At 37.6% G+C, this 20391-nt stretch overlaps 1 protein-coding gene across 2 annotated transcripts in view; it reads right to left on the reverse strand.

The window, feature by feature from the left end:
• Window positions 1-2030: 2030 nt before the first annotated feature.
• The window catches only part of LOC109071457 (forkhead box protein O3-like), a 29182-nt gene continuing 10821 nt past the window's right edge, over window positions 2031-20391 (reverse strand). For both annotated transcript variants that reach the window (XM_042777896.1, XM_042777895.1), the window contains exons 3-4: window positions 4944-6376; window positions 2031-4506 (exon numbers count right to left, since the gene is read on the reverse strand). In XM_042777896.1, coding sequence (XP_042633830.1) covers window positions 4958-6376 — 1419 coding nt within the window. In that variant the 3' untranslated portion in view covers window positions 2031-4506; window positions 4944-4957. The remainder of the gene's footprint in view (window positions 4507-4943; window positions 6377-20391) is intronic.

Below are 20391 nucleotides of genomic sequence, written 5' to 3' on the forward strand. Positions count from 1 at the left end.
CTACATTATTATTTAATTACATATCCTCCAACGTTTCAAAACAAGATTCTACATTCTTAATACTTTACTAGAGAAAAAGGGGATCAGAAGAAAAACAGAAAGTTAAAATGCAACAATGTTTATCCCCATAAAGTATATTATATAATAAGAGTTTTTATTAAAAACTTTTTTTTTAATTAAATTAGAAAAAATAAATATTGATTTTAAATAAATTATATTTGAGAAATTAAGTGGTTTCAAAGAAGGCCTGTAAAATTAGACTTATCACCAATCCGAAGTGTTCCTTACATATATATTGTATGGATGTGGAGTGCAGCCCTTTAATAGGGTAACTGATATTCAGTGAATAAAAGCTAAATAACTATACCCTTTATTTCACAACACATCATAATTCTCACAAAACAAATAATGCATATTCATAGAAAAAAATGGGAAAATTGTACAGCATTCATTTGAAGCCTGAAAGTAATTAGCGGCAGTGCTTTAAATTGGGTTAATGCACAGATGTAATCTTTATCTTCTGCAATTTTGCATGGTGCAAACCCCTTTCCACCTTGTAGTAATTTGCTCAGCACTTTTCTTCCAAATGGAAGAAACTGTTAGTCAGCATAGACCTGTGTTTAATGCTTTGAGACACATGATGTGCTAAAATAAGCTCTAAAGAAGAAAAACAAGTCATCTTTACTAATCACTAATTGACTCATTAGTTGTTAGATGATTGTTTGACTATCCTGTCCCATCCCTACTCTAAATGCTGAGTGTATACATGTCCTGCTGGTGTACTGTACTGTACAGTACGTGTAGTGTGTCACAAGCTCTAATGGTGTTTTGAGTTACAAATCCCAGAATGCTGTACAGCACACTTCATTGAGGCAGATTGTATTCTACTGCCTAATGGATAGTAAACCTGAGATCCCTCACACACAGGCTCTCTCTCTCTTTTTGTTTCTCTGTCGCTCATTTACCATGTCACACTATCCCTTCAGCAATGACATCACCACACCACAGCCCAGTTCTCCGATCCCCAGGTCATCAATCTCTCCTCACGCAGCTTTTGACTGACCAGACCGCAGCAATGACACGTTTGGTCTCACCTGAGGACTCAGAGTGAAGGCATTCATGTTACACCCACAATATAATCATCCATTTGCCTATTTACATACAAATGCACCATTATAAAATACCTCATGCTATACACACCTAAATAGTGTTACTTATCTGTCATTATAGATCTATTGATATACTCACACGAGTGGGACAGAAATATCATAAAGCATGATGTATGCATGTATGATGGTATTAAGGCTCATTTTGACTTAATTAATCACTAAATGACGTGGCCTAATTTTATTCTTCACAGCACACCGGCTCCATGGCATGCATTGTTATTTTGGTCTTACTTGCCAAGGCTGCATTTCATATATTTTTTAAGAATCCAATATTTATATTATATTTTAATTCCCACATACATTTTTATTAGTTTTATTTTTTTCTTTAGTTAACAATAACAACACTGGTCTTAAAACAAGATTTATTTTAAATCTATGAATTTTGATGGAGACCTTTTAACTTTGAAGTCAGATTTGTTTTCTGAGCATATTGCTCCCACAGCAAACATCACACCTTAAATACACTTCACATACACAAACCTCTGATCCACAGTATTGACAAAACAGAATTGTCCTTAAAGAGTTATGTAACGATCCTTGACCTTTGGGTGTGAGTGCAACTGTTTCAATAGGACAGGTGGGGGATTCTAGACATTTCTTAGGGCTCTTTCAGGGAGGGACAGTCAACACTCTCTTTTGCCTGTCACTTGTACATATAAGGGGACGAAATGTGTTCATTTTCAAAGATTATAATCTTTTGCCAAATTGACAGCTGTTTTAAGAGGTCTAAAAATAAGCAAAAAAGGAAACCGAATTTTAAACGAAAGCCACAAAATAGTTGCTGGAAAGCCATCCTGTTGAGACTTGTTAAAAGTTTAAATGGATTGAATTTTAAATTAACTTTAAACAACAGAAGAGACATATAGCTCAAACAAGCTTTATTTACATGCGCACCATTTCTTATACAAACTAGATTACAATTCAAAATGGAGTACACAGGAAAAATACTCACAAACATCTAGTAGAGAAGCCATATGACTATAAGATAAGAAGTAATAGAGCAGAAAGTAATAAGCAGAAGGAGGTGAGGGAGGAAGGCTACTAACAAGGTGGTAAAATGTGGAAATAGTGGTATTTGCTGATTATCATGACGGGTGTAGTAAATAAAACCTGTATTGTTTGAGGATGCTCAACTGGTTGTAAATGGGAAGACAGGTACCTGTGTCAGTCATCTGGAAAAACAAGAATTTGAGGCTGTTTATTTTTCTAATGAAAGAGGTGTAAGAATACATGCAAGGCAGTTTTTGAGACAGTAAAAATATTGTCTCTGAATTTTTTTTTTTTTACAAGGTTTAAAATTCTTGTATGGGCAATTTACCAATTCATTGCATCCTGGATATCATTAGTTACAATTTAAGTTTAAGTTTAAAAGCTTTAGGGTGTGCAATCTTGGAGTAAAGCAGGTGTATCAAGCATATTGCTAAAATTATGCATTCATTTATTATATCAGTATTTTGTACTAGATTTTACTTTTTAGCTGTAATAGGACAAATAAACACTTTAAATTACGTTGTTGCATGTTCTTGCATCTAAACTTCTCTTGTCTTGTCAATGATGTTTGATTAATATTCCCTAATTACCAAATTTGCAAGCATATAATAAAAAGTTATGGGAAATAGTACATTGAATCTGCTCTGCTTTTGTTTTAACACATTGTTGGTTATTAGAGCAGCTTTATTCATTCGTGAAATGCATGTACTGCACATGAACTCTGGAACAGTTAAATGAATAACGTAACATTTTGTTTGACACCCCTGCTATAAGCCATGTCTGTCCCAACTCCCCAATTAACAGTTACATTATTTTACACACTACATTTCATAAGTATAGCAGGATGTATACATATATATGCATTGCACACGATGCATATGTACATTTACATGCATGCATACATGGACATATGCACTGAAGGGTAACCCTCTCCAAGGGACAGAAACACAGAACATTAGGATTTTTACATGATTTGTGATAACAGTTGAGCACAACTGAACAAGCAAACAAACAAAAAAAATTCATAAGGTGACAAACCCCCATAAAGACATCAAGAAACTGACAATAACACAGGGTGGACTCCTGTTGCTTCATCTTCTTACTTCAGAAGACTGTTGTTCATGTTCAAATGTCCATAACACATTTATGAAATTGTGTACAGCCAGGTTGCAATTAATTCAAGATGAGGCCCTGATGTTGTAATGGAGACCCCACTCTCCCCTGAGCAACAGTGATGCATTTTGCATAAAGGGACAGAAAGTCCCCAAATTTCACTGTGTGTGTTTTGTGATTTTGGCTGCCAGCATCTCCTACATTTTCAAGTAATTTGGCAAATATATAAAAGTTAGCTTATTGTTTTTGCTCAGTAAAGATGACTTCCAGAGGAAAGCCCCATCCATCATTGAATGCTGCCATGATGCTAATTGCTAATGCAAATCAATTATACTATGTCCTCATGGCCAGGGAAACACAGATGGCCTTAATAATAGGACAGGGCTTAACACTGATCATTTAGCACCTGGTATGGCATGGAAATGTCCACAATGCAAGTTAATATTTACTTATTCATTACATTTGGCTACATTTATATGCAAGAAGTCCAAACATAACTTTGCTGGCTAAATAAGATGCCTCCACCTGCTAAGCTTTCGATTTTACCAATTTTTTGTACAGTTACAGACAGTACACACGAATTAATTACTCCTTATATAGTTATATTCAATCACAAAAATGTATTACTTAAGTATTATTATGAGGCAACTATATTTCAGATTGGGAACTAACTACTGTATGGTAACAGTGAATTAAAAATAAAAGCAATTGTTGAAGTGCACTGTGTCAAGCTACATTGCTCCACCTGTGCTTTGTTATTTTCCAGGTTAACTCTCCACCTCTATATAAATCAGTGACTACACAGTTAGTGCTTAGAGGATGACAGAAATAGCCAATCATTTAACAAAAAAGGTAGGGAAAACAGAGAGAGACCCCAAAAAAGGAAACTATGTTTATGATCGAAAAGCTACAACAGGCCTCTTACAAATTACTTCACCTCTAACAAAGGGATAATTTGGAACATTTTATAATGTTGCATAATGATCTGTGAGTTTGCTGTTTGTTTGTTTCTCCAATGGGCAGTCTTTTGTTATAGTCTCGGCCTGCTGAACTGAAGGTAAACATCATCAGCATGTTGTAGTCAGATGGACCTGTAAACAGGCATATCATCCAGTGCTTGCCGCAGACAGCAAACTTGGCAAAGTATACTTCAAGTCTGTTGGATGTTGTTTGTGCAGGATTTTTGTTTGTAGTTGTTATTCTATTGTTTGTTGTTTTCTCTGCAGTTCTGAGCCTAGATAGAGATAAAGAAAAGTAATACACTGTAATAATAACTGTAATAAGAAAAACAAAACACATCCTGTACAGTATTAAGGGGCCATTCAAGCAAAAAGTGATTTTGCATTCCATTGCACTGCTTTTCCATTGGTTTTTCTATGTAAACATGTGGTACACAGACAGCTTTGACCGATGTGTTTGTGTCTTGGGTCTTTGCAGCATCTCACCTTTTACACAGCGTTCCAAAAAACACAGTGCTCAAGTTGAAAAAAGTTTAAAAAACAGTGTCTCTAGACCTTTTTTCCATTCCACAGTGCTGCATCCTGCCTTTTTAAACACAAAAACTTTGTCCTGTTTGAATGGCCCCTATTAAAATGTATCTTTCCTAATCAAACTGAAATTTGTTTCTCCATGACAAGGACAGCTACTGTATGACTGTATATTTTGGCCTACCTAAGTGACTGCCATCAGCCAGGCACCCAACTTTGATTGGATTGCTTCGTCCCGGCGAAGTTTCCCACAGGATTCAAAGTAACAGCGTTTTGCACCAATGCATCAAAGTTAAAATCCAGTCCATCAGATTCCATTAGTTCTGAGCGAATTATGGACTCCACATCGCAATCCAGACTGCCGTTAAACATGTCCAGGTCCAAGTCTGATGGAAAACGATCTGTTCCTGAGGGGTGACAGATCCCCACCCCGTTACTTCCATTCAGGCCAGAGTAAAGTGAAGTCTCTGTCATCAACATGGAGGGCTGTGGCTGGAGGTACTGTTTTGCAGAGACTAAATTATTAGCATTGTTAGCTAGACTTTGTGCCCTGTTGTTGGAGAGGGAACGCAAAGAACCCTGGACATTGGAACCCTGTTGCTTGTTCTGGAGGTGGCTGCTTCGCCCATTGAGCACAGAACCGAAGGATGACATCATGGGATCATTACGCAGCATGAGGCCATTACGGTGACGGGAGTTTTGTGAGGTGACAGCAGCGCTGGCCTGTGATATGAGTGGGTCTGACTGTGTCATCATGACGTCACTATGACTGTGCATAACCAGAGAATCAGAATTCAGCAGCTCCTGAAGCGAGTTCCCGAAACAAGAAACACTAGAGAATGATGTTTGCTTGTTTTCCTGGATGGTCTGCATGGGCGTCTGACGTAGGCCTCCTGCTGAAGGCCCAAAAATTGTGTTACTGAATCCTCCGGTGTTGTTGCTCACAGTTTGGGATGAAGAGGGGCTTGGGGGTGATGTGGTGCTCTTGGAGCCAAAACTGAATGCTGAAGACCCTTGAACTACCTGCACTTGTGTGGCGATGTTGTCCAACGGATCGACCATTAGGTTGTCAGCCTCATTGAGATTCATTGTGCCAGTCAAGTCAGCTAGCCCTGGTAGTTCAGCGGGGCATGTTTTGGAGTTTGATGAGGACGATGAGGGAGGAGAAAGTCTGCTGGGGCTAGAGTAGAGCATTGGAGACAGGGGTGGGCCATCTGGAACATCATCAAGCTCTGGATTGGCCAAGATAGGTGACAGGCGTCCACTCAGGGTGCTAGCATTGGAGTTAGTTCGTGAGCGGAAATCAGTCCAACAGGATTCCAATTCATCGCTGCTCCGGGAAGTGGGACTTCCTGGCCATTTGGACAGACCACCAGTAGATACATTCTCCAGTGAACCCTCTTGGGCAGCCTGCAGCGCTGCCTTTTTCTTGGCTGCACGCCCACGTGCAGTCTTGGTGTATTTGTTACCATTGTCCATGGAGACTGCACGTCGCCTTGGCGCTTTACCTCCCCGCCCCCCTTCAGGATTGATCATCCACCATGAGCTCTTTCCAGTCCCCTCATTCTGTACACGGATAAAACGGCTATGCAAGGACAGGTTATGCCGGATGGAGTTCTAAAAAGAAAGCAGACAGAGAGTAGAGAAACAGGTGGTTATTAATCATACCATCACATGATTCAGGAAATAATCACTTGATAAAAGTAAATGTTGTAATGATTCATTTTCAGGAGTTTTTGAACATAACATGTATCTTAACATGTATCTTAGATAGATTGAGCTAGATGTCCTGACTCTATCTATCTATCTATCTATCTATCTATCTATCTATCTATCTATCTATCTATATGCCATTTATGTAACATACAAGACCAACGTGATGCTCCAACCTAATTTATGATTTCTGAAGAACAGGTACTTTTCAGAACTAATGAATGGAAAACAAGTGGAAAATAGATGCCACTGTGTATTACACATACAATGTGATTTCGAGAGGCTGAGAAAGCACAATGTGCGGTGTAACTATAGAAACTTGTCAGAGGAAACATATTACAGCTGGTCACCTTGGCAGAACAGAATATTTTTTTTTTCCTTCAATAATGCAGAAGGATGCACTGGTATATATTGACATCAATAAATGGTAAATATTTCAATTATCATATATGTTCTAAGATATACTGTGCCTTATTATTTAAAACTATCAGACATAAAGAACTTAGTTTACGTTGATTAGCATATTTCTCAACTGAACTACCCCGTCCCGTGACTCACAAGATGTGTGTTGAGCTATGATGAGCGATACCACGGTTACCTGTGTTTACAGTGCCAAGTTTCTCTAGAGATTAATGACATAATGTTTGTGTGTGTGAGGGAAAAGAGGCGGAAGGGTATGACTAAAACCTCAATGGAGCAGCGTGTTGTGAATGAAGTCATTAAAACCGATTCATTTTCTTCCTCCGCTTGCTTGGCAGCTCTAAACAAAACTTGGGGCACTGACACCAATAACAGACTTACAGTACATTTTCTTCTTTCTTTCCATGCATACATCTCTCATATTTTAACTGCTTCTTTGAACTTTTCCTAACTACATAATCCTGTTCTAGGTAAGGCCCTCAGGAGAGGACCTTAATAAGTGTTTATTGAGTGTTTGTGTGTGTGTTTTGATTGTCAGAGTATCAGTGTCTTTGTGGTTGTTAACACTTTTCAGAGCCGACTCACAGCAACTCTACTGTACTTGTACTACCATAAAATATAATACAGCTTGAAGAAAAAAGGGTTTGGATTTATATCCTCCTACATGAGATATTTGTGCAGGAGTTCCCCAGCTCAAACATAACCTATCCATACACAGTATACTTTCACTAAAATGCTCACTTACTATGCGCCACATACAAACTATAAGAAACACAAGTGTAGTGCACACACCCTGTAAACCCTATAATTATTCTCTCAGTCAGAAAACACATACCCACACTTTCCTTAATCTGCAAAGCTCATCCTTTCAGCCTGAAACTAATGGGACACTAACAGTTTTTCTGTCTTTTAATGCTAAAAAAAACCCAGGCAAAATCCAAAACAATATCAGTTTTCACCTGTTGTCTTTAAATTTAAGCCATTTTGTGTAAATGTCTAGTCAGTATGATGTGTATGATCTCTCTGCACACGTGTGTGTTGGGGAGGCTGTTAACTGAGCTCCCAGCTGCATACAGAACCTCTCTGGAACACAGAGACCTTTTTGTCCATCAGCAACATGTGGTAACAATCCATCAATGTCAGCAAACACGCAATGCACACAAGCAACTACGGCTTCGCTCACATTCTTCTTCTGAGAGATGTGTTTTAGTTATCTGATGCTCTCTGTGAATGTTATTATGCTCTGACTGGTAATTTTTGTGATGTCAGGAAGCCAGTGACTATACAAACCTGTAACCAGCAGGCACTTGCCCTCAAATCAACCAAACCAAAACCACAGGGATATAAACCTGCCAACCCTTACGAAAGAGTTAGACTGGAGAAAATTATATTGATTAAGAGGACATTTTAAATATTGAGACAATCTAACTGTAGGTTTGTCACAATTTTGATGTTGAGATCATGGCTGGGCAATAGCTAAAATAAATAAATATTGTATACAATAAATGTTGGATAAAAAAAGAAGGGAAAAAAAGGATAGATTTTTTTTTTTTACCCTTTGACAATATTCATAATATGTGACCCTGGACCACAAAACCAGTCTTAAGTGTCAATTTTTCAAAATTGATATTTATACATAATCTGAAAGTTGATTAAATAAGCTTTCCATTGATGTATGGTTTATTAGGATCGGACAATATTTGGCCGAGATACAATAATTTGAAAATCTGGAATCTGAGGGTGCAAAAAATCTAAATACTGAGAAAATCACTTTTAAAGTTGTCCAACTGGAATCTTTGGGTGTGAATATATTTAATGTTGGATTAAGTTTTGATATATTTACGGTAGGAAATTTACAAATTATCTTCATGGAACATGATCTTTACTTAATATCCTAATGATTTTTGGCATAAAAGAAAAAAGGATAAGTTTGACCCATACAATGTTTTTTTGGCTATTGCTAAAAATATACCCTAGCAATTTAAGACTGGTTTTGTGGTCCAGGGTAACATACACTTAATATTAAATTTAATACATAAAATACCACATTAGAGTTCTGTGAAATGTTTGTTTCATTGTGATTTATTAACCAGAGTTTTCAATCTATATGATTCACCGAAATGAATCAAAATGACTTTAACATCATTTTTGCTAATTAAGTTTAAATCAAGATGATAGTAAAACTTATGACACATTCTCAAAAAAAAAAAATTAGTTGTAGCCTTGTATTCACAATGTTACACAACATAATACATTGAAAAACGAATTCTGGACAAATTGTAAATATTCTATATACTATATATCTACCAACCCAACGGCATATGCAGTTCCTTTGAAAGCTTGGAAGCCAGCGAAGAGCAACTAATCTCTTTCTCTTATTGGAGTTCACACACCATGCCACATAACAAAATACAATTCACATCTTCATAAAGTCCCATAAAGTTCTTCCATAGAGTCCACCCTCTCCCCACTCCCCACTCTTCCCCCCTCATTACACACATACCCAGCATTATTTCAGCAGCAGAAGCACACACTTACTGCAGTAATTCAAGTCAGGGCCAATGCATGAATACGGGTTTGGCAGCTGAACATTTCACTGCGGTTGCCTTTCAGTGACATACAGTGTGGAGAGCAGTGTGTGTGCGAGTGTGTACAAAAAAGTTACATTTCCAGAAATCCGCAGAAATAGATCTTATTTCTTAGAAAACCTAAGTATTGGCTTTCTTAGTATTTGGTCCATGTGTGCTTTTATGTTTGTGACCAAAAGGAAAAGAAAACATTCAGAGTCTAGTGTTTATGATTTTAGGAAGGGTCAGAGCAGAGGACAGTTAGAAAAAGACAAAACTATTTTAAAGAGAGTTTGTGAGGGAAGGTGTACAGGGCACTTGAGCAGTTTTGAAATAAATTGAAACCAGGGTTAATTTTACACCATTTAGTTTTAGTCATAATTTCTGTCTTATCAGAAAATGGACATTTATGATTCCTTAAACCTAATCCCACCTCTACCCCTAACCCTACCCCTCACAGAAAACATTCTGCATTTTTACAATTTCAAAAAAATTTTTATTTTTATACCAGTTTTACAAATGAGGACATCCCCAAATGGAGGGTTTTGGTGATTTTGTCAGGTTTTGCTCACTTTTGGGTACAAATTTGTCCCCAAAATATGGATAAGTAGGTACACACACACATAGGGTCCAAGCATACTGACCCGCACCCTCCCACTTTCGCCTCATCCCATTCCCAGCTGCCTTGACTGCTGGAGAGAAGGAGAGAACATTCCATTCCATCCAACCAAAATGTGCGTTTTCCGGCCAGCACAGGACGTCTCTCCTTTTGTGTGTGTACATTGTATTCCAAAGTGTGAGTGTTAGAGAGAGTTTGTATATGAATTGACTGAAAACTGTAGTGGACTGCATGTGAAGTGGGGCTACAGTTCTCTTGAAAGTACATTCTGTGTTTTCTGTTCTCCTTCTGTTATTCTTCTGTTCTTTCAGAGGTTCATCTGTCCCAGCCAACAATATAAGATTTTTTTCTAGCCAAGTACAAAACATATAAATTAAAGTAATTGTGCAGGTCAGAAACCATTTAATAACTGATCTAAGGGAATGTTTATTCCTTTCCCTCCAGAGTTTTACACGGAACTAATAATTGGAGCGAATGTTTCCAAAACATGACCAGTACGAAGCATTTTAAGCATGTGAGACTACCTAAGTATGTGTGTGTTGTGTGCACATTGCATAATGTGGCATGTTCAAAGACCTCCTTGTTTATTCTAGGACTTTAGATCCAGAGGGCGGTGGCCTTCCCAGCCCACTCTGTTAAGCCAATCACATCGTTCATATACAGGCACGCACAAACACACACCAGTTGCACAGCTGACCTCAATGTAACACTGTCATCTGTGCTGTCCAGCAAATGTACACAATCACTCCTAACTTCGATTTCCTCACATTTCGGCTTAGTATTTAAAGCTCGCAAACACATCTAAATATTCATATAAACATGCTCACTCTGATTCAAGAACTTGACAACCACTCTCATTAGCATGTTCCAGCCACTAACATATTGAGATGTCACGGCAATGTCACACCTGCCCTTCCTGTCAGGTGGTGATGAATGACTGATAAGAATTGTCTGGACCACATCTTAAGCTCAGCTGTTTCGGGTGATAGACTACATAGGTTATGCAAAGTCTAAAAATGTAAAAGAGGGAGAAGAAAAAAAAGGTAAGTTGACTATCAAATCCATGACAAATATGTACCAGGCCTTGTATTTGAAGTTCATCATCATAGTAACTCCTCATACACGCATAAAATACACACATGCATGTGTGACAGTCCTTTTAATGCATGTCTATTGTGGACTTCGCTCTGCTGCTCAACTCACTTCACTCACAAGTCCAAACTCTTGCTCCACACCCTCTTTGGCATCTCTCTTGGAATATGAAAGACCCACGACCGACTCAACAGATAAACAACACTGAACAGATATCAGCCCCATGATATTTTTAGCTCCAATTTGGAACACTGTGTCCCTTGATGTCCTAGGTTAACCTGGCCATATTGATAGAGTAGGGACCTATTTATTCATAAGTCTTCAGCAGACAGGTCTGCTAGAATAAGCTAGATTTCTTTTTCCAAATGTTATAACAGAGGGTGGTTTTTTTTTTCTCAGTAAAGCAATAAAACTAGCTCTCATGGCTCCAACAAATCTGTTCTCAATCATTGCTGTATTTGGTTCTCACTTTATCGTGCCAGGGACCTGTTTGTCTAGCAAAATGCAAGCAGCATGTATTGAACAAGCAACATGTATTTGGAAGACTACAGCTGCGATATTTACCACATTATAATGGCAGACAGAGTTTGTGAGATTTCAGCGAATAACTGGTTTCAAAGGTTTGCCTCTCTAAGGTTGTCACATGCACAGTATTGCGTGACACTGTTGGGATGCTTCACCGATGAATACGGGAAATGTAGAGTAATTTAACAAAGACTCATAATAGGACAAGTTTTCTTTTTATTCTAATAATATTCTCATAATGAATTTGTTCATAGTGGCTGTTGTCGTCACATTGTTGTGGCTCTCGGGAGTTACTGAAAACGTCTTTATCAGTGTTTGGCTCCGTCTCTATGCAAATGTTTGTCGCTCTTATGCACATCTGGGCTGGATTTAAAAAAGGCCCTATTCTGTTTTATTTTTGTGGGTGTTTGTGTGTTTGAGAATGTGTATACACTGTGACTTTTCTAGCTATGATCACAAAGATGCAGCTTGCTCAAGGGGCAAGCCTGTGTTTCATTTTACAATTTCATTGTATGACTACATGAATTTCATGAATCGGTGTTGAAGTGGATTGTTGTTTAAGACCGGGTAATTAGCAATCAAAGCATACTAATGCAGTGTCCAAAATCGCTCACTTATTCACTATTCATTGGGCAGGCCTGTTTTACATTATTTACACATGAGTGAGACTAAGAAACATGGTGCCATGCAAAAATACAGAGCAGGATGAATCCCAAACAAGTCAAGATGACAAAGCTCTTATTAAGAGGTGTTGTTAAGCAACATCGCAACCTGCACATTATTATAGAATTCTGTGCACTCACAAAATGATTACTGGCTGTTTTACAACGGCTTTAAATGTGACATCCAATCAAATTTTAACTTTTGGTTTGTGTCTCTCCTTTTTAAAACATGAAGTACCTTTAATTGGTGAAATATTTCTTTCTTTCTCTCTCACTCTTCATTATTTAAATCCTTTATAATTACACCACATTTTTGTAGTATTGTCCAACACTAGTATTGGTGTTACTGAGAATTTGAATAATTAAACTAAATTTTATTATTTTATTTGTTATCTTTTATTTATTCTTCATTTAATCATGTGAGTAAACAGTAATGTTTACTTTAGCAATTTAATCAAAATAAAAAATAAAAAAATAAATAAATGACCAAAACAATGATAATTCTTTATTTATAAAAAATAAATGACTAAATCTGGTTTTATTTATTGATTTATTAAATAGATTTTAAAGAAAGTCTCCTCGCTTTGGATTTGAAATTTGGATTTGAAATGTGGCACAGTGAATGTACATTGGTTGTTTACCATAAATCTGAGTGCATTATGAATATATAAAATATGTATATAACTTAAAACTTTTTACACTTCAGGATTGCTTTTACTTGACACATTTTGTTTTTAGTTTCTTGTTCATTTATTAAGTGTTATTCCAGTTTTTTTCCTCCAGTGTGTTGCTCTGTATTTTGTGTTTTTGTTGTAAAGCGCTTTGAGAAAGTCATTTTTAAAGGTGCTATACAAAATACATTTATTATTATTATTATTATTATTATATTTACAACTGTATAGAAAATGAAATTGTTCTCTAAGAATTCACTACAGAGTTGCCGGAATAGAAAGCGATTTCAAATACAGTTTAGGTGTTTTCTGAGCAAACACGGCTGCCCTGAGCTCAACTTTTAACCCATTAAACATCATCAGAGGTACTATTAAAATAGACCCCCAGACTTCTACTGACCACTAGCTAGATTACTGTGTGTGCGCATGTGTGCCTGTATGGTAATATTTGTGTAAAAACTCGCATTTTACTTTGCTGAGCTCGGCAGAGTATGGAGAGCCAGCACCCCACACATTTTCCTGCAAAAACTAGATAACAACAAAGCAGCACGTCGTTATCGCACCTCTACATGCAACAGTAGTGATAATCACTGTATGACGCTCATTTACAGTAATGCCTGCAACACATGGACACCTAATTCACGAGGGTCTCAACGGACCTAAAAAAAGAGACAAAGAAAGTGGCGTTACAGCAGAGAGTGTCACAGGGTTTTCTGCTGTACCAGCAATTCTCACCCCTCCCCTAGTTCCTGCTGCCTTGACTTTTGGGCCGCATGATTTCCTGTTTCTGCTGATGTGACACACACAAACAAAAATACACTCGCTGTTTGCACATGCATGCACGCGCACATTGTATCACGCACAAATCTGGATACAAATGCTCGGACTTTAAACAGAATGCTTGTTCTGTGGTCAGGTGACCTACTTCTAAGTTATATCATACATGCACGCAGTCAGCAGCTGATAATCTCATGGGAGGTTTACTAAATATCTAAATAATGTAGGAATCCACTCCTCTGGCTCTTATACCAGTTCGGTATTCTGCTGTGCTTGCACTTTAACTGCACACTGTTCTGGTTATGCATGCATGTGTTTGAGGGAGATACAGTAGAGGGAAATGGAGAAGGACGATATAATTGGTTGATGTGGCTTCAGATAAGGTGACAAGTTCATGTTCTCTGTGTACACTCTGTAGCCTGAAGAGTTAATCTTGATTGGAGAGTAAGTCATTTTTCATCATTAAAGTGATAGTGCACCTAAAAATTTAATTTCTTTAAACAGTTTTTGTCAATACAGTACAATGAAAGTTATTGGTTATTGAAAAATCTATGGACAAAAATAAAATAAAATAAAATAATAATAAAATGAAACGTTTTATATATATATATATAGACACACACACAAATATTTCCAGAATATTTTCTTTTGTGTTCCACTGAAGATTGAAAGTCATACAGGTTTGGAACAACATAACGCTGAGTAAATGAAAACTACATTTTAATTTATTTTCAAAAAGATTGACACAAAAATAAATAGTACTTAAAAATATATTTAAAAATCATACAATTAATCCTGATAAAATCGGTTTTATTCTTTAGGTTGCCACAGGGGGGCCACCATGTTAATATCACATGACCTGCAGTTTATATTATATATATATTTATATATATATATATATATATATATATATATATTTATTTATTTTTTTAATCTCAGTAACCCTATTTTATTGGACTCTTTTGCTTTCAGGATAAATGAATCATTGCTGACTGTAAATAAAGCATTTTTACAGTGCATCAGTAACTAAAACATTTATGTCTGCTTGATGATGAATCCACACCACTAGACTGGTGACTGCTATCTAGACCACCTTGACATAAACCAAAAATTGCTGAGTATACCTTTAACCTCCATAATATTAAAAAGAGCCAAGAGCGGTGCCTGCTAATGTCTTCCTTCAAAATAAACCAGACTGATTAGATGATTAAGGATGGGGTCACTTTGGCTGCGTACGTGTGTTTGGATAAATAGGAGATTACAGTTCTAAACATAGAAATATTGAGACGTGCAAGAATACGCATAACATCCACCTCTCCGCCTCTGTTTTTTTTCCTTTACTCATTTGCTTTCTCATCTAGTATACACTGTAACCAGAAAAGGCTAAAAGAAAAGCTTTTTTTCCCCCAAGCCAATCACACACTAGTTGAGTTGAACAAAAACCCCAACAATAACTCAATAAACAAAAACAAACAAACAAGAGCATGTTTTCTTGTGCTCGGTCGGTGGCTGTGTGTCTGGGACACGGCTGGTTTGAACAGCACAGTCCCTTCTCTGTGTAACTGGCTTAGGAGGCTTCGTTCTGTCACTTATTCGCTCACCTCCCTTTCTTTCCTCGTGTCTCTTTGTTCTGGTTCTCTGAAGCACACCAGGCTTAACCACATGCTCACTAATGCTGCAGCTCCCCATCATAACGACACATTCTGAAACACACCACACGGACATGTCCTGTGAGCTGTGTCTGTCTATTGATTTTACCCCTCCCCCTCCACACTTTCTTTCTCGCTCTCACACTTTCTTTTCACAGAGATATATGACAATCCCTTGTGCTGTATTCAAGGTTTCAAGGTTTGCCTGGTTAGCGTGCTCCACTTAACCCCGTCTGGTAGATGTTGTAGCTACACAATCTGCCTGCAAAAAGCATTTCTACTCTGACAGCCATGCAGAAGCAGTCAAGTTTTCTGACAGAGTACATATATTTGATTATATTTTTCCCTAAATGGAAATGCAAATTGAGAGCTCACTCTAGGTGTTCTAGACCTTCTTGGCAGCAGTTTGTCTACTGTAAATGTGTAAATAAACACAGTTTTACAGGTGTGGGTAATAAGAATAGGTTTTGACCTAGGAGTCATAACCACTTAGCTGTTGAGTGACATCAGGAGAACATTCTACAGACCTTTGCCCTTAACTTCATTACTATGTCACAGGTCTGGTCTTGCTCTTAGACCTCACTTCCACAATCATCAAGAGCTCTTTCTCCAACTATTTCCTATTCCAGACTTCATATACAGTATGTGCATTGGCCTTAAAAAGTACATGGGCATTTATGTCATACTAAATATCACCTCGGGACCAGTCAGGTCTAAATAATTACCAAAAAAATGTCTGGCATCATTTGTTTGCAGTGATGGCAATTAAACAAAGTATTTGCAAATAATCATCAATATTGCTGATGAAACCAATTTTTTATGGAATTAAATATGGTTCAGGGGCATGATTAAAAATATAATAATACCATTTACTATTATTAATATTATTCATACTATCATAATAGTAATAGTATTTTTAATCAACCATGCCCCTTGTAGCCTATTTTGTAAAGTGCTACTTAAGTTCACTTAAATTTCCACTTTTTTATTTTACCCATATATATTGTATGATATGTTTACTGTGATATGCATGTGTTGTGTGAAAACACAGGTCTGAATTATGACGTCTAGGGGCATAATTAACCCTGAGATTCCAAGGCAAGCCATCTACAGTAGAAGACCGCTTAAGGTAAATATAGCTTATTATGGACTGGAATGCATATCTCCATGGCAGTGGTATCTCAGCAGAATCGTGAAGGCTGTTAGTGAAGTCCTCGATAATAGATCGGTCTCACAAGTAGGCCATTAGGTATTTTTCCCCTCCTCCTCTCCTTTTCCTCTCCTTTCTCCCTTCTGCCATTTTGACTGGCTGACTCTTGTAAAGGGCTTTTCTCTAGTGGAACCCAGAACAAAAAGCCTTCCAGTAACAACTCATCTACTGCGCTGAACTTTCTGGCGTGGCTCCAATGCATTCACACACTCTCTGGCAAATTGGACTCCCTCCAGAATCATGACACACACGCACACTCACAGTTGAACTGGGCCTCTCTCTGGAATTAAAAAAAGCTTTGGAACTCCATATAATCAAGACATACGTGAGTGAGCACATAGCACTGGTTTCCATCCCCTAAAGAACACTGATACACGAGCAGGGTGCCAATCCAGAGGCTCAATCTCACCCTGAAACCACTTTTGAAAGAGGTCTGTGCAGTAATCCCTCCAGAAACATAGAGAAAAGTGGGGGTGGGAGGGGCAAAAAGTGCTGTTCTTCAGTTGAGGACTGGAGAGCACAGCTCTGATACAACTTGAAAAACCTGAATAGCAGCCCTCCTTCTGACATATACTGTACACGTACGCCCACACACACACACACACACACACACACACACACACACACACACACACACTTCTACTCAACCATCCTCCCTCAAATAAAAATACCTATATTAAATGTCCTAAATGGATTTAAACTGACCTCTGACACAAATGACATAATAGAAGCAGTGCACAGTTGTTAAAAGCCTGCTCATGCATATGTCTTTAAAAATAGTTTTGCTTTCCTTGCATCAAAAATGCTAACGCATTCACCCAAAGCAGTGACTTAGGCAATAATTTGCTGATTTAAATAGTCATCAGAAATGGAAGTAAGATTATGTTCTATTTTTATCTGCAGACATACAGAAGTAGCAGTCAGATCACGAGACGAAAACCTACAGAGATGTGCAGAACTCTTAGGTTCCTCTTCACCCATCTGCTTACAGAGTCCAAAATAACTGAATAATGCGTATGTACTCTTAAGGTGTGGCTGTCAGCTGAAGCTTTTTTTTTTTTACTCTCTACTTGTGTTTCAAGGTGTCAACGAAACTCCCGTGTAAACACTGGATTTTCTGACACTAAGGTTATAAGGACCTGACTGCCGTTTAAAACAAATGTTAAAAAAAGATGGATGGATGTCTAGGACAGACAGACAGACAAAAGAAAGCTAGATTCTGTATTCAGTAAGGCAAGGTAGCCTGTATATAGTGTGTAAAAAGTAATCACATATTTCTGCTAAAAGTGTGTGTCTAGACAGACTGCTGAGCTTTGCATGTGGGCTGTATGAAATCTAGGTAAGGACCTTGTGCATTCAATCTGCCCAACAACAGTGATTCATAATTCACTGAAGTGTAGATTGTGCCCACCAGGCTTTTAGTAATTTTATATTTGGGTATGTGCGCATGTTTAAGTGTGTGGGAGCTGGTTCACTATAAAATGCACAGACACTCATGAGGCTCTTTGTCAGACCCTCTCACCATCTCTGTCTAGACATCCAGCGTCTGGAGATGCAAGAGAGTTGATGTTTTCGCCTGTGCCAGGTTGCTTAGCACATGTGTGTGTGTGCAGTGGGAGCTTTTTAGATGGGATAGTTATTCACTGTGGGTAAGCTTAGCTGCTCAACAGACTTTTGGTGCTTTTTGTAGCACGCCTTAGGGACTTGAGCTAAATTCCTGGCCGTGCCAGAGGGAAGTGCTTTAGAAGTGCATGGGACACTTTCAGGGCACAGTTGTTAAAGGCAAATTCAGAAGTGTAGTTTTGGACAACACTCAAAGCCTGCTTCTCCCCTCATTCCCTGGCATCACTCTCATTTTCACTGTAAATCCACTTCCTTCGAAAACACCACAGCTTTCCAAGGTCTGTTTAGGTTGCCAGTGGTACATCAAATTAAAAAAAGAACAAAAACCACTATATGAGACAAAGTGATGCTTGCATCCTTGTGTATTTTTATCTAGTGTTTTGGGCAAAGTTGGTTCAGAGGTTGTGTCATAGTAATCTGCCATTATTGACGTCTTCTATGGAAACAATATTCATTTTACAGGATTAAAAGAGTATCTGTGGCCATGAAATGCAAATCAGTTTGGCGTTACATTCAGAAAAGTTGTTCCAAATGTTTGTCACCAAACTGAGACTAAACACTAATGCGTTTAGTGTCGTTAATGCGCATACTGCATAGAAGAGGGCTCACGGTCTACTCCTCCCTCTGTCCTCTCCTTCACTCCCTCCCCCTCTGCCCTTTTCTCTAACTCTGAAAGAGAGAGCTGGAGGACTGCCAGAGTACGCGACTGCACGGTACACACACACGCACACACACTGCAGCACAGCTACACACTGGCCTACATACGCTTCCACTGCGCTGATTGAGTGCCCCACTGAACTTTCCAGCCAATCGCAGATGGGGAGGAGTGCAAGACAGCCAATAACAAAGCAAAAAAGTTAAAGCAAAAACTAAAAAAAAAAAAAAAATCTGCTCACCAAGAATGGAAATTATATGTGTAAATGATGGGGCACCTGACTGATGTTAAATTTGCCTGTTCATCACTAAGAAGAAACCTCAGTGGACCATGAAGAGGGTAGTGTTGGCCAATCAAATATACACTCCGTGTACCCTAACACACACAAAGAAACATGAACTCCTGGATAAACTTACATGAAGCCGGAAATATTCAACAAAACACTAAAACAGGGTCATCAGGAGGTCATATAAAAGAGCAGCGATTCCCAACCAAAGGGCTACTTGAAAAGGTACATGAAAACAAACATTAAAATTTCTATTATTACAAACATTATTTTTTTATTAAATGTATTTTATTTTTAATTTAAGTATATTTTATAAATGTAAATAATAATCTTGAAAATAAATGAATAAATATCTTGTGTGCAAGAATTTAAACTGAAGTGAATGACACTATTGTGAAATATTATTACTGTGTTAAAATGTAATTTATTCCTGTGATGACAAAGTTTATTTTCAGCATCATTACTCCAGTCTTCAGTGTCACATAACCCTTCAGAAATCATTCTAATATTAATAAAACTTTGATTATTGTAAAAGTTGAAAACAGTTGTGATGCTTAATTGTATTTATTTTTGTGGAAACCATGATATTCTGTTCAGTATTCTTTGATTAATATAAAGTTTAAAATAATAGAACTTATTTGAAAATATTTTTGTAATAATCTAAAAGTCAAAAGTATATTTAATAAATTAGAATATTATATAAAACTAATTATAAAATATAAAAACAAATTGTTTTTAGTGTAAGTGAACTTTTTAAAAAAATGTGTTTCTTTTTCTCTTCTTTCTTTCTTTCTTTCTTTCTTTCTATTCTTTTTCGTTTATGTATTCTTACAGGAGACTGTCAGAATACATAAGATAAAAAGGTTGGAAAACACTGTCATCCTCCTAACATCCTCAAAGACTCATTCTGGGCAGCAACTGGTAGAAAACCAAAGCTCTTTTTTGATCCTTATATTTATCTTGGCTGTTTTTATCTGCCTTTACTCTTCCCCTGACTCTCTCCACCTTTCTTTCTTTTTCATGGTGTAATTCCTCTCTGCATTAAGCAATCTGGTGTGATGCATGGTGTGATAGTGAGGCTGATGTAACCACATAGCAGATTACACTGTGATCCTTAGTTTAATCTCCACTCGCTCTCTGTACGCACACACTGTATGTGTACA

Source organism: Cyprinus carpio, chromosome A20, assembly GCF_018340385.1.
Source record: "Cyprinus carpio isolate SPL01 chromosome A20, ASM1834038v1, whole genome shotgun sequence".
Classification (NCBI taxonomy): Eukaryota; Metazoa; Chordata; class Actinopteri; order Cypriniformes; family Cyprinidae; genus Cyprinus; species Cyprinus carpio.